This window comes from Poeciliopsis prolifica, unplaced genomic scaffold (genome assembly GCF_027474105.1).
Source record: "Poeciliopsis prolifica strain line A6 unplaced genomic scaffold, Auburn_PproV2 SCAFFOLD018, whole genome shotgun sequence".
Taxonomy (NCBI): Eukaryota; Metazoa; Chordata; class Actinopteri; order Cyprinodontiformes; family Poeciliidae; genus Poeciliopsis; species Poeciliopsis prolifica.
The window spans coordinates 1,237,008-1,263,761 of record NW_026562393.1 but is presented as its reverse complement, the minus strand read 5'-3'; the positions used below and the strand labels follow the sequence as shown (position 1 = coordinate 1,263,761).

The following is a 26,754-nucleotide window of genomic DNA, read 5'->3' as shown; positions in this document are numbered from 1 at the left end:
GCTTCAGTGGCTTATTGAGTGTGAAAGCTGTTGGTCTCGGCTGAGAGTTCGATTCTTTCCACCTCATGTTGCTGCAGAGGTTTGGTTCTGTTTGTGGCGGGAGAGGAAGCAAACTTCCACAATGTGAAACCTCACTAATTTAGATTACAGCTATCAGAGCCGGTCTGTGTTTGTTACCTCCAACAAAAGACTGTTTCGACTGGAAGATATTTATAATGTAACATTTCTTTTCCTTACAAAGTGTTTTGTTCTCTACATAGGGAACAATGTGTACTGAAGGATCAGGATTATTTGGAGCGTTTCCTGGCTGAAACATGTAGCAACAGAACTGACCTTTAGAAAGAGCAAAACGCGACATGGAGTCGGTGTATGTGGGTTTTTTTTGTTTTTTTTTGAGCAAAGCTTCCTGCCTTTCCTTTAAACTCTGTATAATGAGGCTATGAGCTCCACAGTTCAAGCATTTTCACTCTGTCCAACTTTTAATTAGCTGCATAGCAACAAGATTTGCAACTGCCTTTTTTCTTTTATATATAAACTTGTTTCCAAGAGATTTATAAGCTCTTGATTCTTCCAAACAAAAATGGATTCAGTCACATGGAGAAAAGATGACTGAGGAGTAAAACACCGACTTCTTTTAAAGCTCGACTAAAAACCCACTTTTATTTGTATTTGAAACGTAATCAATTACAAATTTCATGATGACACTTGACTTAATGTCATGGTTTGATTGTTGAGTCCATGTTGCATGACTTTGTGTTTGTCATGCACTTTGAAATGCCTTGCTGCAGAAATGTGCTATACAAATCAAATTTGACTGATTGATCTTCAGTCAGATTAATGTGTAATCAATAGCTGGTTTAATGTGAATCCGTAATAAGATTCAGCAATTGATGAATCAATAGTGTTTACAATCCACTTTTAATTGGCATTAACTGCAGCGAACGTCGTCTCATAGGAGTAAAGCAGGTCTGTTTTATATCTAATTATGCCAAATTGGTGTCAAATCAACCAATCAAAATCTAATTCAAATTCATATGTAGTCTAATTAATACAAATAAGAGTTCATTTTCTCTCTTATGTTAAGAAAAGACATGTGCAAGAGAGATTAGTTGTTGCACTGAACCTGAATGCTGAGAGACACTGTTTTAGAGAGAAATTAAAGCAGGTCTAGATCAAACATAAACTTATGAAAGTTTTTGTTTTTAGATATATTAGATTTAAACTAATAGATGCAAGAGTTTCTACATGAATGCTCTCTGTATTTGACTGATTTGGAGTTTTGTTTTCAGACTTAATTGTCCTCCACATGCAGTCTGGGGACAGGACCAGAGTCTGCATCTCAAAGGTTTTGAGTTTCCAACTATTAATTCAGACCAGAGCATCAACCAGAGGAACATGTCATTGATTAGGCATTGAACTAAAAGCACGATTAAGGCCTTTGTGCACGATAAGCCAGTTTTTTCTTCTATATGAATGCGGGTAACTTGTCATGGATCCCAAATATCAGTTTTTATTCTTCATTTCATCTCCACAGCGAACCCACACCACAGTTTATCCCTTCTAGTTTGTTTTCGTCCATCTTGCAGAGTGATCAGTTCATCGGTTCAAAGGGAATTCGGAGTCCAAACTCAGCTTTTCTTTAATCTTCCAGCCCACTCATCACATCACCACAGTGAATTTGCATACGGCTGCACCACATTTTGACATCCCACTGACAGGAGGAGGGCTTCAACCTGAAGAAAACATCACACACTTTAAAAATCCCTTCTGCAGGGCTAATTACGACAACCTCTGTCAGCTTCCTTGCTGACATGTTTCGCACTCAGCAGAGCTTTTCTTGCAGGTGTGCTCCTCTGTAAGCAGAAGTTGGGAAAAGCTGATTATTGTCTCTGTCAGCTGGACCCCAGCTGCAGAGTCTGATTTATTGTAATGAAGAAGCTGATTGGCAGCAGCACGAAAGGCCAGCCCGTATCTAAATAAATGAACTTCATGGAGGACTTGCCTCCTGCACCACTTACTGGTAGCGTCCTGAGTCCTGCGTGTTGTCGTTAAATGCTCCCAGCTGTTCGCAGCTTCGTGCTGAGAGATGATTGAAGAAACGGTGGGTTCTCCTTGACCGCCAGCAGCTGTGTGGAACATGTGCTCCCACCTGCTGGCCTGAACCCGGACCCTGAACGCAGCTTGTCCTCTTCATTAGCTGCCTCCGTCTTCCTCTGTAATGGCCACTTCACAGTGGCTGCTGGATGAGCCCACATGAGGAGCAGCTCTGATTAATGAGCACATCCGGGTGGCGAAGCTTCGTTCTGCTTATAACGTCATCAAAATGATGCTCCGTTCCTCCCAAAGTTCACAGATGTCGCTCGTCTGGCCACTGCAATGATAATATTGACGTTTTGAGGCCATTTTCAACCAATATATTGATGATGCTAGGTCATCCTCTCAAAGACTAATGAACTTTTATTTTGTAAAGAATACTCCACACTGGAACTGGAAGACAAACGATATCCACTATCCAAAATAAAACACAACCAAAAACAATAAATAAAAAGGATTACAAAGTTTCTGAAAGCAGAATCGCCCTTCAAAAAAATGTTAATCACCAGAATGTGAATTTTCATGCTCATTTTAATTCATCCTTGTAACTCCTTAGTGATTATTGTATGTTTTCATATTATTTCCAGCTGCTTTGATTAGAGAGTTTATTGATTGAAAGCTGAGCTAAAATGACTCCTGGAATGAATTTTGATAATTTTCAGAAAAATCAACACTGCCCTCAAAGAGTCCCTCCAGTGAGCTCTGCAGAATTTTACATAGTTTTGCATCTTATGTTATCATTTTCTGCATCTAACAAGCTTTGTGATGCTGCAAATTGATTTATGCACCACCATGCACAATGCATCCTGCATCTGATCAGCTCTGAATAATTTCTGTTCTATTTGTAGTTTTCCAGACATTAACAAAGAGGACAAAACTTTCAAAATAATCTTTTCGATTGCTGTTCCATTTTTTCAGCTTCTTTTCTTTGCGCTTATGCCTTAAAGGTTTATTGTGGAAATGCATTTGTTGACAGAAACTGAAGCAGCAGTTCATCTCTAGAAGGAAGGCGCCGCTCTGAAAACATCTCAATCTGCGTAACTTTTCCAGCTACAAGTTATGCTGGAAACTTCTAGCTGAAAAAAGCTTCCAGCAATTTTTGTTTCATACACAAAGTTGTGTATGAAAAAGAAAATAAGACATCTATGGGTGTAAATTCAGCCTTGGTGAGAAAAAGCCAATCGGATCTTTACATAACCTTAAATGCTTATTTGAAGACAGAAAAGTTACCAAGTGTTTAAAATTCATTAAGTGACCTTCTCAGTTTCTTTATGTTTAGATAAGAATGCAAATGAGGCAGAAAAATATCCTTAATGAATGTCTGCTTTGCTTCATTAATTCCATAATTAGCAACTCTGGTGTTGCTCAAAGTGTGATGGTGATTATGGAGCATCGCTGGATGACTCGACTCGCTCTATAGATCCGACTCCTGGCACCATCGGGCTATTCCTGAACATCCAGCCCGCCCTCAGCTATTGGCTGAAGCAGCTGAATGTGCAGGTCGGTGTGGGATGCAGAGTTTGTGTGTGAAAGGCCATCGACTCTCCTCACACTGCTTCTGACGGCAGACTAACGCTGAGGACGACGTTTCACTTTGTTTAAACTCTTCAGAAGCTCCTCTTGTCTGACTGAAGCTGTGGATGAAGTCTGGTTCACTGCATTCAGTCGTTGGTGTCGACGTTTCCGCGAGGCTCCGCTGATATCACTGCCGCAGAACCGCACAGCATTGTGGGGGATGTAGGCAGAAGAAGAGCTTTAGCTGCTCAACCTCGTATGGTCAACTAATCAGCTAGGTTGGTGGGATCAAGCAACTCGCTCACCCTTTGGTTACCTTGCAACAAACTGCCGAGCAACTTTAGCAGCTGCAGTTTAATGCCTTAGAAATTAAAAACTGCATTGAGTGGAAACTGTGGGTAAGACAGGAAGTGGTCACATCACCAGTTTGGCAGCATTTCAGATGCTTAAAACAAAAGACTAATCAATGAATGTTTATTTTATTGGTTTTAGGCAATATTGCCCAGCTCTAGCTACAACCCAGTGGGAGATGTTGATCAGAAAGTTGCTGTTTTAATTTCCTGGGACATTTTTGACTTAATATCCAAGGCAACCCTAGAAAAACACAATTTTTTATTTTATTTTATACATGTCACCGTTTGAAGCATGTGAAGGACTGATTCACCCACTCCATAAAATGTTTATTATGGAGTCTTCTTTTGCTTAGTTTTTTTGTTTGTTTGTTTTTTGCACTTTTTTTTGTCATCGTTACTGTTTAGAGACAGCTGGAAAATCTCTGGATTTTTTTATTTATTTCCCTTTTCTTCCCAGTATGTGGAGGCCATCAGCAACAAGCAGAGCGAGCTGGACAACTACATCGCCGAGGGCTACAAGAACGCTCTGTCTGAGGAGCGAAGGAGGTACTGCTTCCTGGTGGACCGTCAGTGCGCCGTGGCCAAGAACAGCAGTGCCTACCACAACAAGGTGAGACCAGCACAGGAACGGGTTTGGTAGAGCAATAATTTCACTAGAAATGAATCATTTCTGTCATTTCACTAGAAATTGAAGCAACAAAGCAAATCGACGTTGTTTGGACCTGCCACACCATTTATTTCAGACCATTTTCAACTAATATATTAATAATGCCATAATTTAAATCTGCCCTTTTAAAGAGCAGTAAACTTTAATTTTGTGACGAACAGTTTAACTGGAACTGGACGATATTTTAAATATCCAAAATAGAAAAATTAATTTACCATATGATTAATTTATTAATTGCTTATTCAGTCTTGTTTAGGGCTGAATAACATTCTATAGATGTGATATTGGAACGTTATTGATGAAAATTGCAACTGAAACTTCTGTCAGAAACCCTGAAGCTGTAGAAAAACACAAGTTCAGGGAGAAAGAGGGAGAGCAAGATCAGGGGAATCAGAAATGCGACTTTATTTAGTGAGGAAAATGAGTAATAATGTTGCTACAGGAACAAAAATGAAGTATTTGATATTGTTCATCGGCTTTGCAGATGGGCAGATCATAAAAGGTGTTCAGGCTTGTCGCTTTGTTCCATTCTCATGTTCATCTGTTTATTTATAAATCGTCATGAAATGGTAAACCCCCCAGCACTCGCCCAGATGCTTCTCACTCAGCCAATCACAGGCTCACAGCCGCTCCCATTTCTTCCTCGAATGGCTACATCCTCTCTACTTCTCATGTGGAGCCTGAGGAGCAGGAGGAGGGCGAAGGCGGCCGGGAGGATGACCTACTTCTGCAGGAACACTTGGTTCCGACTCACTGCGTGTGGGTGTGAAAGTGTCTGAATGAGTGATTGATAGACAGGAGGAAGCGGAAAACACAAACAGCTGATGGGATGATTAAACATCAAAAAGGTATTAAATTAGACTCAGAGCGACCGCCAGCTGTCCTCATGCCAATTACAGGGAGAGTTTTTGATCCGAAGCAAAAGATGCTAAAAATTCCTTTGAACTGGAGACATTTTTCTTTTCGAAGTCACGTTTCGGGGTCGTCCTGATGCTCCTGAGTGACGGCAAGATGGAGACAATGAATGATTCTGTAATGTTATCAAACAATGTATTTTGACAAAAATAGATTATTAAAACATAACTATTTTTCTCAGGACTAAATCAGAAATAATTAATCTAGACAATTAAGGGCTGAAATGTTTAAATAGATTAATCTTCTCCCACGCCGCCTGAGACAACGGCTTCAGAGTTGTTTCTGAAAGTTGTGTTTCACGGAGATAATGCTGCTGTTCTCCTTTTCTGTAAAACCTCTGCTGCAGCCAGAGAAGTTGACCAGGTGATCAGTCTGTTTCTGTTCTTCACTCTGTCCTCTGAGAGCAGAATAAAGCAGCCGCCATCTGTGCCTGTCGATTATCCTAACGCCGGTAAAGGCACCGGCCACCTACGCTACATCTTCGCTATCTGCCAGACTAACTGGGGTTGCAGTGACTCATCGCTTTCACCGACAGCAAAGATGTTCTCAGGAAAAGTTTGCAGAACACAAAGAAACAGAACTGTGACTTCTCATTCTTCTCTGTGTCAGCGGCAGTTCACAGAAACAAAGCAGAGGCAGAACGACTCTGATTAAGGATGTTAAAAGTTAAAGAGGGTCGGTTCACATTAGAGGTTTGTTTTCTGGATTCTCGTAATTTGACTGCTGCCTGCCTCTGCAGCCCGCCCACTTCCTTGGCAGGGTGAGAACCAGCCGAGTTTTAATTCCAGATTTGGATCTGTTTGTTCTTCCCTGAAGATGAATGCAGATGAGGTCTTTATGTAACTTCTCTGCTGTATAATGCATGGACACGTCCTGCAGCAGCTGAGAGCTTCTCGCAGAGACGATTCGCGAGCTTCTTCAGTTTCCTGCCAGTTTCACTTTACAACCCGTTTTACTCTGAATTATAGACTTTGCTGAAAAATGTGATCTGTAGAAAACTACAAATAACTGGTGGCTTTGGATTTTGAACATTTATTTTCTCCTTTTCAAGCAACTCCAGAATGTTTCAAAGCTTTCAAAGCTTAAATCGAATGAATACACGAATGCTTGCATAACAATGTATGAAACTCAGCCTCTTGACCAAAAAATTATTTTCATACAAAATCCGATGATTGGTTTAATGTAGTTAAACCACGCTTTCCACACTGAAATTTATTCACTTCAAGTCTCCTGAAAGAGGTTAGCTTCTCTGTAATATAAATAACATGCAGCACGTAGATCCAGTTTTCCATTTGGTGTCTCCTCGTTATTCCCTTTGCTAATATCAAGATTCTAAATGATTTTACATTTAAATTCCTCATACTCTGCCTAATTGAGGCTGCTGGTGTACTTCTTTAACAGAAATCCCCAATTTAATGTTTTGACCGTTTAATTTCTGATGATTCAAAAATTGTCTGCCCAAATAAATCTCCATATAAGAGATCATGCTGAGCCTGTTTTCTCTCCTTCCCTCTCTCTCTCTCTCTGTTTCCAGGGTAAGGAGCTTTTGTCCCAGAAGATCCCCATGTGGCAGCAGGTGTGCGCCGAACCGACCAAGCTGCCGGATCGGGCCATGTTCCTGGCGCAGCAGATGAGTGGCGCGGTGGGCGGCGTGCCTCCCGGCGCCCTCCACCCCGGCATCTCCGAGCCCATCTCTGGCGCCAAACCTCTGCCCATGCCTCCAGAGCTGGCAGCCCTGCGGGCCGGCGCCACCATGGGCCAGCAGGTCAGTTTCTCCCAAGCCTTACCGCACCAGACAAACGACGAGGCGTTTCACACAAACTGAGAAATGGAGCAGCGTCTCTGTTCACACGACTGAAGCCTGCAGATAAAGACGAATCTGAACAAATAAACAGTAAAAACATTCACTTTCACAAATTGTAAAAAAGCGAGTCTATTCCAGTGTAAAACAGAAGCAATCAAGGAGTTAATTGTGTTTTTTCCTTTTGCTCTGGCTAAGAGCGGTCTAATGGCTTTCTGACTCATCATTTACAGTTCACACCGGAAGTGAGAACTCATATATGGAGAAATGTCTGATTGAAGGAGCAGGGACGCGCAATGTGTTTCATTTAGTGCAGCTTCTCACCGAGTGCAGAAACAAGAAGCTCAAAACATGCAGCACAAAATGTTCCTTTTAATGTACATTTATAGAAACAGAAGGTAGTGACTACGTACATTTACTTGAGTAATTTGAGTAAAACAAAATACTTTTAGGTGTATATTTTCACTACATTGTAGGTTTTAGTTTTAGTTAAGTAATTTTATTCTGACGTATCGCCACTCTTCAGGAACATTTCTGGACACTTTAACCAGTGTGAGGAGTGAATAATTGTGAATAATGAACACAATTGAAAATCCACACAGTGAATAATTAACAAACTTGTTTTAACCAAAGATTTACCAGACACCCACCTGCAGTTTTTGTTTTAAATGTTTTATATTGAAAGGCATTGATATGCAAAAATGTCTCTTTTTGTCTGAATTTGTTATTTTGCAGTTGTGTTATCTACATATATTATTATTATTATTATTTTGTCACTCGTGTAATTTCTTTGACAGAACCTTTTTGCATGAGTAAACTTTACTGTACACACGACTAAATTAGGGTAGCATTTCATCATGGTAAAACATGATTAAATTACTCCAAATAAGACTTTAAAAATGCTTTAAGTATTTGAGGGGTTGTAAGTGAAGTGCTGCTTTGAGATCCAAAGTATAAATAAAATTTTATTGAATCAGTCACAGGCTTGTTGCTGTTTAAATTTGTGACATCATTAAGCTAGCTCTCTTCTCCTGGACAAATAATACATCCATATTGTGGTTTTGTTTGAAACCTAATTAACAAACGGTGCATATACACCTATGTTACATTATTATGTAATAATAATGCCTTGAAACTCTTTCACAGATGTTTGCTTTTAACTCTGTACATAAACAATTTTAATTAATGAAGCGTTTCTGACCAACAGCCACTCGACACCTTCATTATCTCTAATGAGCTGCAGGAAGTTATGCAACTAATGTAGATGTGCAGGAGCGGGTTTTAATCGTCTCAACGGCTCGCTGTCTCGCAGCGGCTGATGGACGCAGCGATGCCGGCGATGAACGGAGCAGCAGGTGGAGAGGACTACCAGCAGTGGATGGAGAGCAAGGTGGCGCAGGGCAAAGCCTCCCCGCAGCCTCAGCGGCACGGAGCAGAGGTCTACTCCAACACCCTGCCTGTGCGCAAGGCCGCCCCCACAAAGAGCAAGACCCCCCAATGTAAGGACACACACCTCTCCTTTCTTCAAAGGTTTAGTAGAAGCATGAAAAATAACAAGTCTCCATGGTAAAGACGTCTACCGAAATCCTTTTCGTTGCTGGGTTTGCGGATGCAGTTTTATTTTGCGTCCTCCGTTGATTAACTCGGCTGAGAATTGAGTTAAGACTCCGATTACTTTATTAATCCTTTGAGTGCAAACCGTGCTCAGCATGAAGCTGCAACAACACAACGGTTCACTAAATCAGCAGGAGAGACCAGTAATCAGGGCTGAAACAATTAATCGTATTAATTATGAGGAAGTATTGAAATAATCAACTAATTGAGTAATCGATTAATCATTTACTGGAGTGTGCAGACTCTTGAAAACGGGCAATTTGCTAAAATAAAAACAGACAATAATTAAGCTGTATGAAAATATATACATTTGAATTTAAGAAAAAAATATGTTTTGTCTTAAATAATACAGAATGAAATTTCAGTTCTTCCAAAAGATTATGAACAGATCAGCTCTGCATTGACACTAAGTCGAGCAGAAATGGCTGAGATTTTCAAATGTCACTAAAGAAACGCTGCACTGTTGCATTTACTAAATACAAAACAAAATGCATATTTTCTTATTTAGAAAAGTAATTGAATTACTGCTTTATTTTAATCTTTTAATGTGTTCCTATTGCATAAAAGGTCTTAAGTGAAAATATGAAGAATGTGCCATTTTTAAAATCTCATTAATTAATAACTTAAATGATTGTTAGTTGCAGCCCTATGGGCAATATTTTAGGATAAGACTCAGCTTATTCTTATCATAGCTGGTTTAATAACAGACTAAAACAAGTGGGAATAGAACATGTGATATTTAAAATGGGTGACTTGCATAAAACTGTTGTTCTGCTTGAATCGCTGTACAATATAACAGAGGACAGTAACGCCTCCTCTGAATTTATTCCGGCTCTCTTTCCATGTTTCACGACTCCAAGACTAAAATCTTTGTGTTGTTGTTGTTTTTTTCCTCCAGTGGAGACTCGCACGCTGCCCCGCTCCAGCTCCATGGCCGCAGGTCTGGAAAAGAACGGCAGAACTCGAGTCCAGGCCGTCTTCTCCCACGCCGCCGGAGACAACAGCACGCTGCTGAGCTTCGCCGAGGGCGACGTCATCACCCTGCTGGTGCCTGAGGCGCGAGACGGCTGGCACTACGGCGAGAACGAGAAGACGAGGATGTGAGTGTAGTATGGGATAGAACATGTGATGTTTCTGTTTCTACTCTACGGTTCAGAAATTGAAAAGGAATGAATGTTTGTTGACCTGCTGTCTCTTCTCCACCAGGCGGGGCTGGTTTCCTTTCTCCTACACTCGGCTGGTCTCTGAGAGCAACGGCGACACCATGAGGCAGCTTCGAGTTCACAAGTACGTGAAGTTAACTGTGTCTCTAATATTTGTAAATTCCAGATGTTTGAACAACTCCCAGTTCCATTCTTACAGATGTGCTCTCTCCACTAACTGGCCCAGATGGGATACAGGAACAACATGGTTCCAGTTTTTAACTTTCCATGCTCTCTTGTGTCTCCAGCCTCCACCACGGGAAAAGCAGCAGCACAGGGAACCTTCTGGAGAGAGAGGACATGCCTCTGCCCGGCCCCGATTACGGCACTCGCACTCGAATGTCTGCACAAAGCACAGCCACGTTGCACAGGCAACAGCGTCCCTACAGCGTCGCAGTGCCAGGCTTCCCGCAGGTACAGATGCTGCAGAACGTCAGCACATAAACCCACAAAACACGACCTGAGCCATCACAGAGATGCCGCACTGCAAAAACACAACAGCTTTCCAAATATTTTTGGTCTCTTGTTTAAAGTGCAAACAACTCATTAGACTTAAAATAAGACAAAACAGACTTACAACATTTCAGCAAGACCTGGAGCTTGTTTAAGTCAATAATTTCTTAATATAGATGAAAAAGTAATTTCCCTCAAAAAACATCATAAGTTATAAGTGGATCTAGTACTTTTTCCATCAATATTGAGAAGTTTTTAACAAGCTGCTCTATGTGGATGAAAAGTTGCTTCTATGTTAGTTTTGCTTGTATTCAAGCATGCTGCAATATTTGCACTAGCAACTAGACTAAAACTAATTAGCAAGAACAATGGTGTGCGGCGCTAGCTTACATTACTGCAGGAATGGGCTGTGCCTGGTGGCAGGATGTGACGCAGCGCAGAAAGAGAAAATTCAGAGAAAACACCTGTGAGACGGATAAGAATTCATCTTAAGGCAGGAAGAGTCTTATGAAACGGTGAACCCCTCTGCATCAGCCCAGATCCCCTCCTACGCCTCACCTAGAACACAACATGTGGGCGACGCTTAATTGCACTGCCGTCATGTAACAACTTAAACTGCTCTTTCTGCCTCTCCGCCGCCGAGGATTGTCATTTAGTCGCCGTCTACTCAGAAAATCTCTGCTTCTCAAACTCTTTCACTTATCAGGCCTTTAAGTTGATGACTCATGTCACAATTCTGGGTTTGTGTGTTCATTTATTTATTTTAAAATATTTTGTCTTTCATAGTTTTTAATTCTTCTATTTTTTTTATGCTGAATTGTAACAAAGGCAATGCCAGACTGGATGTACAGATCTTTGACCTGTAGAAGTTTTCACACCGCTTGAACTTTTTAAGATTTTATCATAAAGCAATCACAAACTTTATTAAGATGGATCAACACAAAGTTATGCATTATTGTGGAAGAGCACAGAAATGTATACTGTATATCGTTTTCTAATTCTTTGATAAATAAGCCTAAAAATTGCGACATATTCGTCCCTATTTACGTTGCTACCCATAAATAAAAATGAGTGTGGTTTAGACAGGATGGTGAGAAAAGTGTGGAAGTTAAAAACATGTTCAGTTTCTAAAACATTCCCCCAAGCTGTGAACATTCAGTTTTAATCTGAAAATTGAAAGACTATATAAAACAACAAACAACTTTGCTGCTGACTGTTGTGATTATTGCAACAGTCCTCAAGCTCTCGGAAGTAAATACACGTCGTTGCAGAATAAACTGTAACTAATTTTCTCTCTGCTTTTTGTCTGCAGCAGGGAGCTGAAGAGTACGAGCCCCGCTTCCCCACCAGGTAAGAACCGCTCTAGTAGTCCTGTTCAGTCAGTGGGAGGGGAACCAAAGAGTATTAGCTCTTCAGACATGGCTGAGGGGTTGGGACAATTGGTGCAGCACACTTTTGATTTGGTTTAATCTTTTAGTTTTTCTGTGTTTCCATCCTTTTCTGTCAACATTTGTTTGCCATGAAACCATAAAGGAGATCTTGTCATGTTGACTGTCTGTCACAGGATGTCCACTCATCCTTAAAACCTCTTAAATTCATTTTAAAAAGAGAAAGTTAGCCTTTAATGTGTTAAAGGAAGGTCTTAAATGTAGTCTAAGACTATTAAATCTTGTGTATTCTGTGTATTTAGTTTGAGTCGCACTCTAACATCGTCAGTGCGTTCTCTGACTCGGCGGTTTAAGCTACTGCTAAAACCGCCGACATAGCTTTCTAACCAGCTAATTTAGCATGGAAAAGTGTTAATTTGTTGCCAGTTGGATGAACAAATTTCATACATTTCTGTGAAGAAACAGGTCTGAAACTTGAGTTGGTTAAATCTGCAGACATCCTGTATTACACTGAGGTCTGGATCCATGCTCTGATCTGACTGGCTGCAGGTTGGAACGTCGGAAAGAATGAGCCGATTCATTTCAAATCAGATGAACTGGACTGCTTTGACAGAGTTCAATGCACTTTTTCAAAATAAGAGCTTCTTTTATGTGACAATTGATAAATTTCCAATAAAGGTAAAAATTTTAGGCATGACCAGTTATAGAAGTTTAATAGTTTGAAGTCTTCAGTTTGATGTGTGTTTGTTTCTGTTGAAGTTCATTTCACCGTCTTTGGTTCATTCATTTTCTGAACCCATTCGCATCCCGACTCCTCCATCGCCTCACAGCCACCATGCTGCTTTTCTTGCTTTATTTCCTGGCTCCACTCACCCCCAACGTGCTGCTGTAGCTCTTTGGCTTAGTGAACATTCAGGCTCAGGTCAAGACAAACTCGCAGATTTCAGCCTTGTGTGTCCTGCTGGTTTTGCTGCTGCTGTTTCTTTCCCAGTCAGCCCACCTGGAATCCTCTTCCTCTTTCTGTCCACAGTTCCTCAGAGGTCAAATTGATTTCCACAGTGTGAGACGATGTGATAGGACAGGCTCCTTCCTCTTCCCCCTCACCCTCTTTTCCTGCCTCCTGCTTGCGGCAATAAACTCCTCTCGAGTCCGAGGAAGAGACGCGGGTGTGTCCGTCACCCTCCTTTCTTCTCTTCCTCCGTCGCCATCGTCCGAGTCGTCTGTCTGACCTCACGACCAAACCAGAACAGACTTTGTGCCGTAAATATTTCCAATCCACGTGTCGGACGTTCCCTCTGAGAAAAATGGGCCTTTTTTCTCGCCTTTCATGCATGAACATGTACTTTTGTATAACTGAGGGGATGAAACTTCCCTGCCCTATTTCCACTAATGTCAGTGCTCTCCATCGGAATGACGGCGTGAAGGAAATGTAAAAGAAGGCGGTTGATCCCAAAGAGGATTTTCATACTGTAAAAACATAATAGTTTTTAATTTTACTGGATTTTTCAGTATTGAATTATTTCTGCCTTTTCATGCTGTGAAGTTTTGTATTCCTCTGACACGAGAGGTCATGTAAATGTTTTAACCAAGAAAACTGAATGTTTACTGTACATACAAAAAGTGCTTGTCACGCAATATCTTATTATCTGTTCATGGAAGAAAAAAAAGAAAAGAAAAACGCACTTTATGAAACTAATAATCTCTGTTTGTGACTTTGTGTATGAAAACAAAATGGAACCGTCTCGGTATCAGTCTGTGAACTTGGACATTGTGCTCCAACACTGGTGCTTCTGTCCATGCTTTAGAGTCCTGCTGAGCCATTTCTCTGCTTTATCATCAAGTAATCTGAACAAGCAGCGACGATGACATTTAAAAATGGTTTTCTTTTTATTTTACTTTTGCATTTTCTGAAGTCAAAAAAACAAACAAAAGAAGTGGGCGATAATTCCCATTCACAAGCCGATGCGTAATTTAGATTAAATGAACATACATTGTCACGCTACCACTTTAAATGACTTTCTTTGTATCACCTGCAAAGATGCAGGTGAGGCGATTTAGTTCCCATCATTCCTCCTTCATTAACCAACAAACATGACTTTTAAATCGCAACATGCTGCTGTCATTCCAGCACATCTATAGCTTTCCATATCATTGGCCACTAGTTGGGAAACTGGTTGGGCATCAAACTAATTTCGAGAGCATTGACATTCTCAAAGAGCCTGTTGTGCCAGAATGTATTAATAAAACTCATTAACAAACTGTTAAAATAGTAATAAATGGCTGTGACTGCATACCTCCTAATATTAAATGACACCTTTTCATTGAAAGGTACCTCCAGAATTTTATTTAGTTTTCTTCTTTTTTTTTGGCAATCTAAATCTGTTTTGTGGAGCTAACTTAGAAATGATTGCAAGCATTTTTCCAATATCATCACTGATTCACCAAGTGTAGTAAAAACATGGAATACTGCCACCTACAGGTGGGAATTGGCATCACTTTAAGCCAATGATTTCTACCCCCCCCCCCTTTTTTTTTCAGAAGATTTGTAATAAACTCTCAATTATGGATTAGCATCAAAAATGAAAAAATGCTGGGATCCGTTGACTTTGTGTGAATTTCCACAATCACAAAAAACTGGTGGGACTGATTGATGTAATTTGGCAGCATACAGATAAAAACGGCTTTGATTGAGTGATAAAATAATTTTTAAGCATACGACGGTTATCTTCAAGGTTCTGTTCATGCGTCACTCTGGAGGACCGCATGAAACACTGTGGCTCACACATGTTGTAGAAAATCATTCCGCCTATAGACTCCGATCTACTGTCCTAATCATCTGGTGGTCCATATAATACAGTTTTTAAATCACTTTAAAAATCCTCTTGAATTATTCATTGATTCTTTAGATGCTTTTCATTGTGGAGAAACAGTTTTAATATGTTTTCTTTGTATTTTATGTGATTAACCAACACAAGATAGGACATCACTAAATGAATGAAGTGGCAGAAAACTGAAAATTTAATTAAATTTAGAAATATAATTTTTTTCCACAATAATTCTTTACTATGTCTTGGTCTGCCACTTAAAATCTCAATTAAATAAATTGAAATGTGTGTTTAATGTGACATAATGTGAAAAGTTCAAGATGTATGAACACTTTTGAACTCTGTCACAATGGATGAGCAGAAATTATTCATAAGACTTTTAATTTCATAGAAAACATCAGACAACAACTCTAGACGTGCAGAGATTTTACAGCTTATGATGAAGAAATGTACAAAACTCAACATTTTTGTTTTTGCATATTTATACATGGTGCCTATACTGTGGATTATATAGTTTAATGGAAACTTTTAAATGTAATATTGTTGAAGAAATATGCAGGTGACATTTGGATTCTAATGGATCCACAGAAAGATCAAATCAGTGCACACAACGACTGAAAACTGAGTGACGGCTGATTGGGAAGCTGTCACTCAATCAAACATAATTTTCACATTATGTTTGATTTCCTGTGTTTATCCGTCATGTTCGGCTTTCACTCTAAATCCTCCGTGAGTCAAAAAGCGTCACATTTTAAGACGAGTGGCGTCTGCTCTGCCAGGTTTTGTTAGTCCCCGTCTCACCGGCTGTCCCTTCTGGTGTCGGTCATCAGGAAACTGCTGACTTCTGAAATTTATTAAAGTTTTAACATCTGTATAGAGATGAAGATTGCGAAATTAAAAGATTACTGCTCTGAAAAAAAATTACATCACTTGAGATGATGAAATGTTTTTCAAGCAAGTGAAACATTAATTTGGATCTGCATCAGATCTTGGTTCAGATTTTTTTTTAAAACTTATTTTATTATCTTTTTGCACCGTGCAGTAGAAGCTTTGTCCCAAATGTCCTCCCTCAACTTTGCCAACCTGCTTTCTGCCGTTTCTTGATCTGTTTTGATGCGTTTAGACAAAGACGAGAGTAGATGACAGGAAGCTGCCAGTTTTTCTTCTTTCTCCACTAAAATAATCAAAGCTACGACTGCAGATTGCACTGCACTGGCGTGTGTGCACCGACTGAAGAGTCCAGGTGCGAAAGGATGAAAACATTTTGTACAGAGGATTTCTGAAATATGCATGCGTTGAGGCAGCAAGAAGTATAAAGATTGATGACCTCAAATGTTTGAATTTCTACTATACAAAAATTATCAAATAAATTTCTTCATATGGACATTCCTCTTGCTTCTGGTTCTTTTTTTTTTCTTCCCAAAAAACAACTTGCTACCATAACAGCTGGCTCAGAGGTTTAGTTTCTACCCCGCAGAACTTTATTTTTTCAGCCTTCTGCCTCACTTCAGTAATAAATTAATTTACTGGTGTTCATCCTCAAACCATTAACCAGTGACTAGAGACCAGCCGTGCCCCCCTGCAGCCGTGTTGCATGTTCGGCGTGTGTGTGTGCTAACATTTGCATCCCGCGCACCCTGGCCTGCCAGCCACCCACCGGCCTGCTCCTCCTGCTGCTCGCTAAGGTACCGCTCAGCTGTGTGTCGGTGTTGGTGTGTGGGTTTGTCTTAATCATTGGATGATGTTTTATCAGTTGGTGAAAATTCCTAGAATACTACTATCAGTGGGTAAGCTTAGTTTTCCCACAAGTTGCCACCAGAATCAGTCAAATCTCTGAATCACAGAGGATATTTAAGAATTCATTTTCTAAATCTATATAAGTAAAACACAAGGTGGGCCATAAGTTTCCATACATAGGAAAAATAAACATTTTATATTGGACGACTGTTTTTATTTATGTGAGACTCTGTGTAATCAATGCACGTCTTGGACCACTTTGTGGTTGATCTGCAACATTTCAAGTTTTCTCAAACTTGGAAATAAGTTTTGCCACAGTGTGTGGGTGTTTGTGTGTGTGTTTGTGTGTGTGTGTGAGATGCTCGTTCCGTGTTTTCTGTTAAAGTTTCGTGCAACCATCAGTATGATTTCAATTCGTTGCTCTTTTGTCAAGCGCATCTTACTGGGTATCTGAAAAACAAAAGAAATATGCACTTTACATTCTCCTCTGTATGGAAACTTGTGGCCCTCCATGTATAATATTGTAGACTTGATATTAACTGGTAAAGGTACTTTGATCAAACCAGCACAGCAGTGCATGAAACCAACATCTCATAAAACATGTAGAACATATAAACTTGATTTTAGCTTTTTTTCCCCTCATTTCACACATTGAGTTGTGCCTTCAACATCTTCAGCTATCTATATTGAAATTTTAATTATTTACTGTAAAGCCACAGCTGCACATGCTCACTAATGTCTTAGGCTTACATAAACAATTCACCAAGCAAGCAAAAATTATTTCTTACTCTATATTCTAAATATAAAAATATATTTTTTTATTAAATAACTATAAAAATAGATAGATTGCTATACATGTTTGTGTATATATATGTATATATACCTATATATATTATGAGCTTCAGGTGTGAAAATATTTTCATGGGCAATTTAATTAACCAAAGTATATATAAAACTAAAGTAAATGAACATTACAATTTTCCTCCAAGTTTATATTCTGTAAGATTTTTTTTTCAACATTTATTTTTTTAATGTTAAGTGTATCATTTGCAGAAAATGTCAGAATCATATAATTAGTGTCTGAAAGTCCTAACATTTTAATATTTCAAGTTGAAACAATAGTTTCTGTTGGTTTGAAGGTATCAGGTTTTCTTTGGGTTTGGAGCTTTAGTGAGTGTTGGATCAGTCTGTTGTGAGGCTTGGATTAACAGAAGATAAATGCAAACACGAAGTGTAAAAGATGCAATAAATGAAAAAAAAAACCCAACCTGATTCTCCTTTGAGTTTGACACATGAGGACTGTTTTTGCTTGCAGCATGCGGCCCGGTTACGCCCGATTTTGAACGACCAAATAACTCCTCGTAAGTGAAAGTAAAATTTGGATCTTCTGCACCACTTTTCCTGTTTGTCTTTCTATCACGCTGATTGATTGATTGATTTATTTTGAGTTGTGCTGTGGCTTTGGGTTTATTTCCATCACTGCTTGTTTGTTTGCTCTTTGTTTCTGTGATGTAAACGCTGGCGTTCTGAGCTGATTATGGGTTGCGGCGCTTGTCCTGGAAATGCGTGGTGTTGTTACAGCAGCATGCTCGGCCTTTTCTGTATTGTTGTCTCTGCATGACTCATCGGAGCAGTTTTATTTATGCCTGTGGTGTTTTTATGAAAGCAGATGCTCCAGCTCTTTTGTTGTCTTTTGTGTGTTTTGCATTATTTGATGTTTCTGATGTTTGTTCCTTTCTCTCTCTCTGCGCCCAGGAGAGATCCGCCCAGCGAGCCGACTGTGGAGGCTCCAGCTAAACCCCTGCTTCCTGATGAAGATGAAGCTGAAGAGAAGCACCTTGATGAAGCTCACTACCACTCCTTGGAAACCTCCACGGCCACAGAGAGCCCCTGAGCTGCAGCACAATTATTTGGCTTTTCAACGATGTGCTCAAAAAAAGGTTACATTAGCAGAAAAACCAGAGCTGAGATCATGTGATGGAAACGGTTGATGTTCAATTGATGTTCTATGATCCAGACAAACTTTTGACTCCTTCTGTTTGTAGAGTCTTTAGGTAAAAATGGACACGAAGAATGTTTGATAGACTAAAATTTGAGCTTCTTATATACTTGTTTGTAGATGTAGCCAATTATTCAGAACAAAAAGGGCTTTCATGCCATTTTCAAGATGTTTTACCTTTTTTTCCTTGCGTCACCCAGAGCAGCAGCGCCATCTGTTGTTGCCGCTAAAGCACTGCCACTTCCTGAACCACTAACACAGGGGTGGGCAACTCCAGGCCTAGAATCTCCTGCAACTTTTCAATGCGTCTCTACTTCAACACACATGAGACAAATAATGAGGTCATTAGCAGGACTCTGGAGAATCACCTTCCCTAGGAGGTGATTCAGCTGTTGGATTCAAGAGTGTTGTACCAGGGAGACATTTAAGAGTTGCTGGTCACCGGTCGGCCCTTGAGAACCAGGATTTTCCGCCCCTGCTCTAAGACGATGAAAGAGCAAATCGATGATTTAAACAAACGGTTGCAAAAGTCTGTTTAACATGGTTAAGTGAGTAAAACGTCTTCAGTTCAGCAAACCCGTATGTTTAGATATTTATGGCCGATTTCTGATCTTTGGTTTCTGAAAGCTTTGACCTGTTCAAATTATTTGTTTTCATTCTTTATGCCCGGACGGCTATTTCTTGTTTACTGTTGAAACCAGATTTTAACAGCGACTTTAAAAAAAAAAAATAAAACAAACAAACAAACAAAAAAAAAAAAAAACAAGATACTTCAGTGTTTTTTTGTTTGTTTTTTTTCTTTCTAATTTTCTGGTATTTGATCAGAGTGAAACCATGAAGGGTTTCATATGTTTGGTCCCATTCTTTCTGCAAACATATCTTGTGGTATAAAAGGTAGTTGACCCAATTATGACCTTGGTATTGTCCACTATTCTCTGCTGGGGTCGGGTCTGGACCTGGTGCTGAACCTGTGGAGTGTTTTCTATTCTCTTGGTTAAAATGCATCAATGTCCCTTGAGAAGATGTGGTTCTGAAAGCAGCATATGTTGCTCTAAAAATACTTTCTAGATTTTTATACGTCAGTGCTTTTGCCAAGAAAACTGATTCAACCGCATTTACAACCCATGGAGAACCTTAACGCAAATGGATGAGGTTCAGGTCAGTCTTTTTTTTTTATGATAAAATTTATGAATGTAATTTTGTTTTGTTTTTTTGGAGCTTAACAAAAACAATCATCTGTTGTTCTGTCAGCTGTTATCAGATGACCTAGACAGGCTTGCTCACTGACTTTCCTTCAGATTTACTATTAACGGTACCATAATATTCTCTACTCTCTTCTAATCTTTTTTATCAGAAATGTTTTGTAAGAAGAAGCTTAACTATTTTCTTTCACATTCACTTCTCAGCTTAAACTCTTTAGACCAACTCACCGCACAGTGACTTGTTGATAGATCCTACTGAACTTACTTTGTATTCTGGATATTTGACCTTTTTTTTAATGCAATTATGACCGTATTTGAACAAACAAAAGTTAAAACAGATTATTATGGGTCTATATTGAGAAAAATGGTTTGGAATAATTTTTTTCCACATAGAGATATTACAGACTTTTTTGTTTTTTTATTAAAAAAGCTGTCCAATCTGATTTGATATTCAAGTTGACTTTCAAAATAATGTAAAGCTTCATTTTATTTTTATTTTTTGTACGTCAGCTGTGGTCTGTGTGTTCAGCTTTACTGAAATTGGTAATTAAAAATAAAAATATACTTAAACTGTCTTACTATCGCCGACATAAACAACTGGTGAGGCTCTTTTTGTCAGTAATCCATGTGGTAACTTATTTAATAACAGAAATTAGCAGGAAAACAAACACTAGAATATTGCAGTTTTTTGAGTGGTTTCACAGTTGGTCTTCAAATCATGTCATTTCAGGTTGGGGTTGAATAGTTTTATTTTTTTTTTGTGAACACTGAAAATGTACCTAGATAAATGTGTTAGACAGTATTGACCCAAATTAGCCCCTGTGTGTGTCAGTATGTTGCTCTGTACTTGTATTAGAAAAATATGTGACCTCTAGTAGTTGAACGTGTCGTGCCAAATGGTGTCATATTTGCTGCCATTGAATTCTTTGGTTAGAATAAATGTGCAAACCTGGGCTAATGTACAGTATATATTGCATATAAAAATGATTTACCTGTCACCAAAATCATATGTTCTTATCCCAAATCCTAAAAAGCAAAAATCAAAATGAGATGTTTTTTTTTTCGCCATTGAAAGCTAAAAAAAAAACCACAAACTGACATGAAGCTTTATGAAATGTTTTCCATTCGAGTTCGTTTCTCGTGGTGACAGGTCCTGCTGCCCGCATGTGCAGAAACGGAGAAGCTTAATGTGGCTTGTGACAGAAAAAGCTAAAAAAATCCAGCATAATAACAGTTTTTCTGCAAGTTGCTAGAAGAATGGCAAATATCTCAAATTAATTATTAAACTAACAGAATGTGTGAAGAGTAAAAATAAGAGATTTTAAATAAATCAGCCACTGAAAGTATTACTTTAGTGTAGCAAAAGATGAAAAACCTTTAAGTCGTACTAAATATGTGACTTGTGTATATGAATTGTATTACTAATATAACACAAATATTACTAAATGCACATTAATATATACATATAGATAAGTGGACTTTCAGATGATTATTAAAATAAAATGTATTTGACTCCACATCATACTTAAATTTCAGCTTCATCTATAAAACTTAATAAAATGTGAACGATGCTCGATGTTTAGATTATTTTTTTAGGAAATGCAGACGCTGCCAGTTTGTTTACCTGTTTTTGTTTTTAAATTAATCACACCGATAAATACTTCTGTATTTATCAATTGCTCATTGTTAAAGCCTCGGTGTAAATGATGGCTACTTCAGAGTAAATTTTATTTTTGCAAATATTTGTGAATTAATTGTAAACGCAATGTCTGTTTTCCAATTTAATGCACAAGAATAAATCAAATCTTCGCAGTTTGTTGTTTGTTTTTCTTTTCGGAATAATGACACCAAAAGTAAGAAATTTTATACGCCTTTATCTTTCTACTGCTGCCATAAACAGAACATCTTGTTCAAATTTTAGTGGGTTTAAGTTTGAGGGTTCAAAGGGGGGAAAATGTACCTTAGACTTTATTTGCATAGATTACTGTTATTTGTCTTACAAAATCTAAGCTAAAATGCAGAAGCAGCGAAAACTCGGTGGTCCATCTCATTACTGTGCAGGAACTTTGATTTGCTCATTCTTTGCCACGCTGCTTCTGCTCATTAAAGTATACAGATCTCCATCTGCTCAGTGCCCTGGCATTTTATTCAGGTGGATTTCTGGGCTTTGACTATTCCCACAGTTTCTCACATCTGACTCAAGAATTCTGACATAAAGAGGCTTTAATGGTGGAAAGCTCATCTGGCTTTAAAAACAAGCCCAAATGATCTGCCTTTCACCTCTGTGCTCGACGGTTATTATAAAATATTTGTGCTGGTTTGGTGTGTGTGATTTTCTCCAGACTCTAGTTTTCTCTTCTCTATTCAGATGACTTTGTTCCTTGAGGCTTCTTGTTCAAATGAAACAAACCTAAACCATGTGGCCGTAATCTTTTTACAGAAAACGCCTTTCAAACTAGCCAAATTTGATTGGTCTCTTTCTTTTTGTCTTGCAGTGAACTTAATACTGTAAATACCAAGACGTAGGCTGAGATTGAGTGCATTTTGTATGTATTTTGTGTTTGAACATTGTATCATTTGCGCTTTGGTCTTTCTAAACGCGCTTTAAAACTCCCTGGAATCACAGATTAGTCTTTACTCAAATAACACTTGTGAAAAAGTCAACAGAAGCCTTAAGCTGTGTAAACCAGAGTTTATTTATATCTAATAGAAAGTACAGAAAGTAATGGTTTGAACAGGTCAGAGTGGAGGGGGGGGGGTCACATATTACAGACTGCATCCCAGTCCTTCTGCACATTTCTACAATCGGTTCAGACCAAAGCTGCCATCTTGTTCCTTACCTCGGTCTTTGCTTTGGGGTAAAAACAACACCAAGTTGTACTTGACCCTGAAACACAACACATGTCTTTGGCAACATTAAACATAAAGATATTCCTTTATTTCGTCCGTTCCCCTGCTTCACTAGCTCATCGATACTCAAAAGTATTTTTCTCTCAATACAAAAATATTATAGACAGCCATCAAGATGTTTCTATGCTAAAGTGTTAGAGAATATCAAAGCCCTGCAAGGCAAACACATAGAAGACACTACATGTTGGTTTAAAAGCAGAAACCTGTATTGTAATGGCTCTGAGAACGCACCGGGGTCTCTTCTCATTTGTGTGTTTTTTTTTTTGTATATTCAACACAAAAATCACAGCATTGTCGCAGTTCATGATCAGCTGAGACAATAAATCAGACTAAACCGCTATAATCCATGAGTCCAACCCAAAAACAGTATGGCTTGGGTTTTAAATATAGAGCGTTTCCACAGTTCTGCTAAGCCCAGAGTCAGAAAACAAAACTGTAGCCTAAGATCAGCAGGTTACAGTAATAATAAATTACTTTATCACTCCTACAAACCAGTGACTTAGAGCAAACACTGGATGTTTAAAACAGAGCGCGTCAACTGTGGATATTCAATTAACTGCAGGAACATCAATCTCTCTCTCCTCTGTGTTTCAGCCTTTATTGCAGAAGTCCAACCCAGTTAGGCTCTGTGATTATTCAGTCAATGGACCAGCACTGTCTGCTATAGAAAATAATACGTCATTTAAACCATTATTTTATTTTTACTAGATTTTAAAATACAGAAAAAATACTTAAGACCTTTGCAAAAACATCAATGGATGCATTTTCTTCTTGGTGATGTCAAGTTTTGTGAACATAGTCGCCAATCTGCTGACAAGAGAAAATATTACAGAAGCTTTTTTTTAGTGTCACTATGTTTTTGAAATGCAATCATTTGAGAAAACAAAAAAAAAGACTGCATGTGTTGTATCTGCATTAGTCGGTTCGGAAACCCTTTATTTGAAGGGGTTTGCATTAGACTGACATGACACTGTCATAAACATGACAACATCTGTCATGAGGCGTCTTCATAAATGCCTATGACTGTTGTCATAAAGTGTTGTTCAATAGATAATGGCACTTTAAATGCAAAGTTGACATTTTTAATTGAGTTTTCATGCAAGTTTTAATGGAATTTTGCATTAAAAGTTTCATTACTTACTGGATGATGCAAAGTTGACATTTTTAATTGAGTTTTCATGCAAGTTTTAATGGAATTTTGCATTAAAAGTTTCATTACTTACTGGATGATGCAAAGTTGACACTTTTGATTAACTTTAAATGCAACTTTTAGTGCACCTTTTCATTAAAAGTGTCATTTACCAAATGACACTTCAGTTCTAAACATTCATGAAGACTCCTTCATGTTCATGACAGTGTCATATTGGTCTTATGCACAGCCCTTTGAGTAAAGTGTAACTCATGGGGCTTTATCACGTTTACCCAAAGTTACATGTTAATAACAATGCCCATTTGTTGGATACATCAGATGGTCTCTTTGGGCTCTGGAGGGTCCAGGTGATGTCAAGTTTTGTGGGCCCTCCTTCTACCTCATCCAGGTAGAAGGAAGAAAGCTTTCTGGGATCATTCGGGATTTGTCCCACTAGTGCAAATCAAAGACTGTCTGGACGTCAAAACTCTCAGCTTCGTTAGGAAACGTCTTAAAGTTCATGTAGATGAGCAAAAAGAAAAAGCTGTGGAGGTCAATGATCGAGTGATTAAAGATGGATGGATGGCTTATTAAAACGTCAAATTCTGAGGTGATTTGACGTTTTAAGATGAGAGATGTGATCTAGGGAAATCAAAACGATCTTTTTAAAGTTGATCCCAGTGAAATAGTTGTAACTCTGGCGCTGCCTTTGCTTTCACAGCCGTAAAGCTGAAGGTTTCGTTCCTGACGTAGTGAATCGTAACGTTCCAGAAACGCATCGCCACAGAGCTGCTTGGTGCTGCTGCACCAACCTGGACTGTGGACCAGTGAACATTAGAGCTTCTGGAATTACAAGATCTTTGCATCAATGTGATGAAGAACCTTCAAGTGTTCAGCTGTTACATATAACTAGTGTCTGTTTCTCTTTGTCCTGAATCATTCTTAGTGGCTTTTATTCTTTTTAAACTGTGAACTGCTAAAGAAAAGTAATTCAGTTATTTCTCACTTCCAGCTTTTGGGCGTCCTGGAGTCGGTTTGGTGGCGAGGATGTTCTATTTGTAAAACAGAAAAGTCTCATACACTAGTTCATAGTAGTCTAAAACCAGACAGCGTCGTTTCCTTTCACACAACAGCGTCAGTTCTCTCTGAATGAAACCAAATATTGACATTATATTACAGGTGATGCCTCAGGCATTCGTGATGTTTATTAGTACAAGTAAAACATTTGCCAAAAAGTAGAAAGTCTTAAGCTGCTCAGTCTTGTTCGAGGTGCTCGTCCGTTGTTGAAAAGCCACAAAGTGGATGTGATTTTACTCGGCAACAATCAGGCAGCAGTTTCGTTTTCGTTCTGTTTCTGTGAATATCGGCTCCACATTGTTATGAATGAAAAAAAATTTAAAAGGTGGCAAATGTGTCCTTTTGTCGTCCAAGATGCCTTTGATCCAAAAATATACAGGGCTCCTTAATAAGTTCATCGTTCATATGTCCTTCACAAAATGTAACATTTGTTGTCTTTTCAGTATTCTAAACAACACTCAGGACGGTGTCACATGTTGGTAAGAGGGCTTTATATCTGAAGTGTCTGCAGGCGGTAAGAGGCACTGTCTTGTGTTTGGAAAACCTGGCATTACAATAATAATAATAATAATGATGATAATAATTAAAAAAAATCTGAAGTCATGCTAAAATAGGTCCAGCTGTCGTCACAGAGGCAGTAAAGATCCACCGCTTTTCATTCCTTATCTGCATCTTCACCGCTTCCTACAAAGAAAGACAGAAACAGAAACTGAATTTTACATTTAAACATTTTATGTTTGCTTTGAGTTTCACAGAAGGTTAAAAGGATCTGTTCTTGGTGATGTAGAGTCAGATAAAGCTGAAGTTGACTGTCCTTCTTTGTGGAAAATAGGGACTCCCTGGTGAGAAATTTTTCAAAGTTAGTGTTATTATACCTCATAAGATTATCTGTAACTAGTGTACAAAGAAATAAGATTATATAATTGTAAATTAAAGAAATCCAGACTATTCTCACCTCTGTCTTCAACTTCATATTTCAGTCTTACAGCACAATCCATGACTGTCACTGCTTTTTTTTCCTTTTTTCAAATTTTGTGCAATTGTCCGAAACAAAACTTAGCTTCGTTTCTGCTTCCGTGACCTTCAGCATTCAGTCATGATTCTGCCATAAAGAGAGTGGAGTTGCATGCAGGTGGTGAAGCGACCAACCTCCTGCCGAGTCCATATCGGAGTCAGAGATGTGAGTGATGGAGAACCGAGACACCGATGGGGAGACGGTGAACCGGGACAACTGGACGGCCGGTTTGGGCTCCGGCGCCTTGGCGACAGGTGGAGGAGAGTCGGCTGCTGTCGAGGATGTAGGCAGAGGCAGGAGGGGAAAATCGTCCTCCCACTCAAACCCTGCGCCTGAGAGAAAACGGTGAGGAGAGCTTTGCTTTTATCTAATAAAAACTTTATTTCTAAGGACAAATAAACACAAAAACAATAAACACACTCACTCTCCTCCAAGATGTTCCCATCTAAGGAATCATCTGAGATATTAGGTCTTTCCTGGGATTTTCTGCCAGAGCTCGAACCCTCGGATGCTAATGGGAAGCCGTGCTCAACCAGCTCCTTAGTTGGACTCTCCTGGTGAGGTAATATTTGGAAATGATTACTTAAAGGAAGCAGGCTGAATACAGAAAACCAACCATGCTGTGAAAAAGCTTAGTCCCCACAAAGAAGCAACCTTGAGTAAATGTCCTACATTTTAGCTTTACATGCACTGAGAAATCGGAGGGAATCGGATGACGTTTCAGCTAGATTTGACCCAATTGACACCAAAAATTATCCAAAAATTGTCTGCCATGCACTACCAGGGTTTTAGCATTAGCTTCGGTGCTCAAATACATTTTGGTCAAAACTTTATAAAAACAGGGAATTGGAAATCAAC

The 26,754-nt window shown here is 39.0% G+C and overlaps 2 protein-coding genes across 12 annotated transcripts in view; one reads left to right on the top strand and one right to left on the bottom strand.

Annotated features, from left to right (window-relative positions):
• LOC129367884 (brain-specific angiogenesis inhibitor 1-associated protein 2-like) overlaps positions 1-18,550 on the top strand; it is a 53,662-nt gene extending 35,112 nt beyond the window's left edge. For 4 of the 10 annotated variants that reach the window (XM_055042548.1, XM_055042545.1, XM_055042547.1 and 1 more), the window contains 8 exons: positions 4,420-4,572; positions 7,079-7,309; positions 8,658-8,844; positions 9,858-10,059; positions 10,166-10,246; positions 10,410-10,575; positions 11,927-11,964; positions 18,320-18,550. In XM_055042548.1, coding sequence (XP_054898523.1) covers positions 4,420-4,572; positions 7,079-7,309; positions 8,658-8,844; positions 9,858-10,059; positions 10,166-10,246; positions 10,410-10,575; positions 11,927-11,964; positions 18,320-18,458 — 1,197 coding nt within the window. In that variant the 3' untranslated portion in view covers positions 18,459-18,550. Of the gene's footprint in view, positions 1-4,419; positions 4,573-7,078; positions 7,310-8,657; positions 8,845-9,857; positions 10,060-10,165; positions 10,247-10,409; positions 10,576-11,926; positions 11,965-13,032; positions 17,333-17,879; positions 17,926-18,319 lie in introns of those variants that run through there. The other 6 variants (XM_055042554.1, XM_055042551.1, XM_055042552.1 and 3 more) reach the window with 6 other exon arrangements.
• Positions 18,551-22,442: 3,892 nt separating this feature from the next.
• aatkb (apoptosis-associated tyrosine kinase b) overlaps positions 22,443-26,754 on the bottom strand; it is a 54,803-nt gene continuing 50,491 nt past the window's right edge. For both annotated transcript variants that reach the window (XM_055042529.1, XM_055042530.1), the window contains 3 exons: positions 26,321-26,450; positions 26,031-26,228; positions 22,443-25,565 (listed from right to left, as the gene is read on the bottom strand). In XM_055042529.1, coding sequence (XP_054898504.1) covers positions 25,537-25,565; positions 26,031-26,228; positions 26,321-26,450 — 357 coding nt within the window. In that variant the 3' untranslated portion in view covers positions 22,443-25,536. The remainder of the gene's footprint in view (positions 25,566-26,030; positions 26,229-26,320; positions 26,451-26,754) is intronic.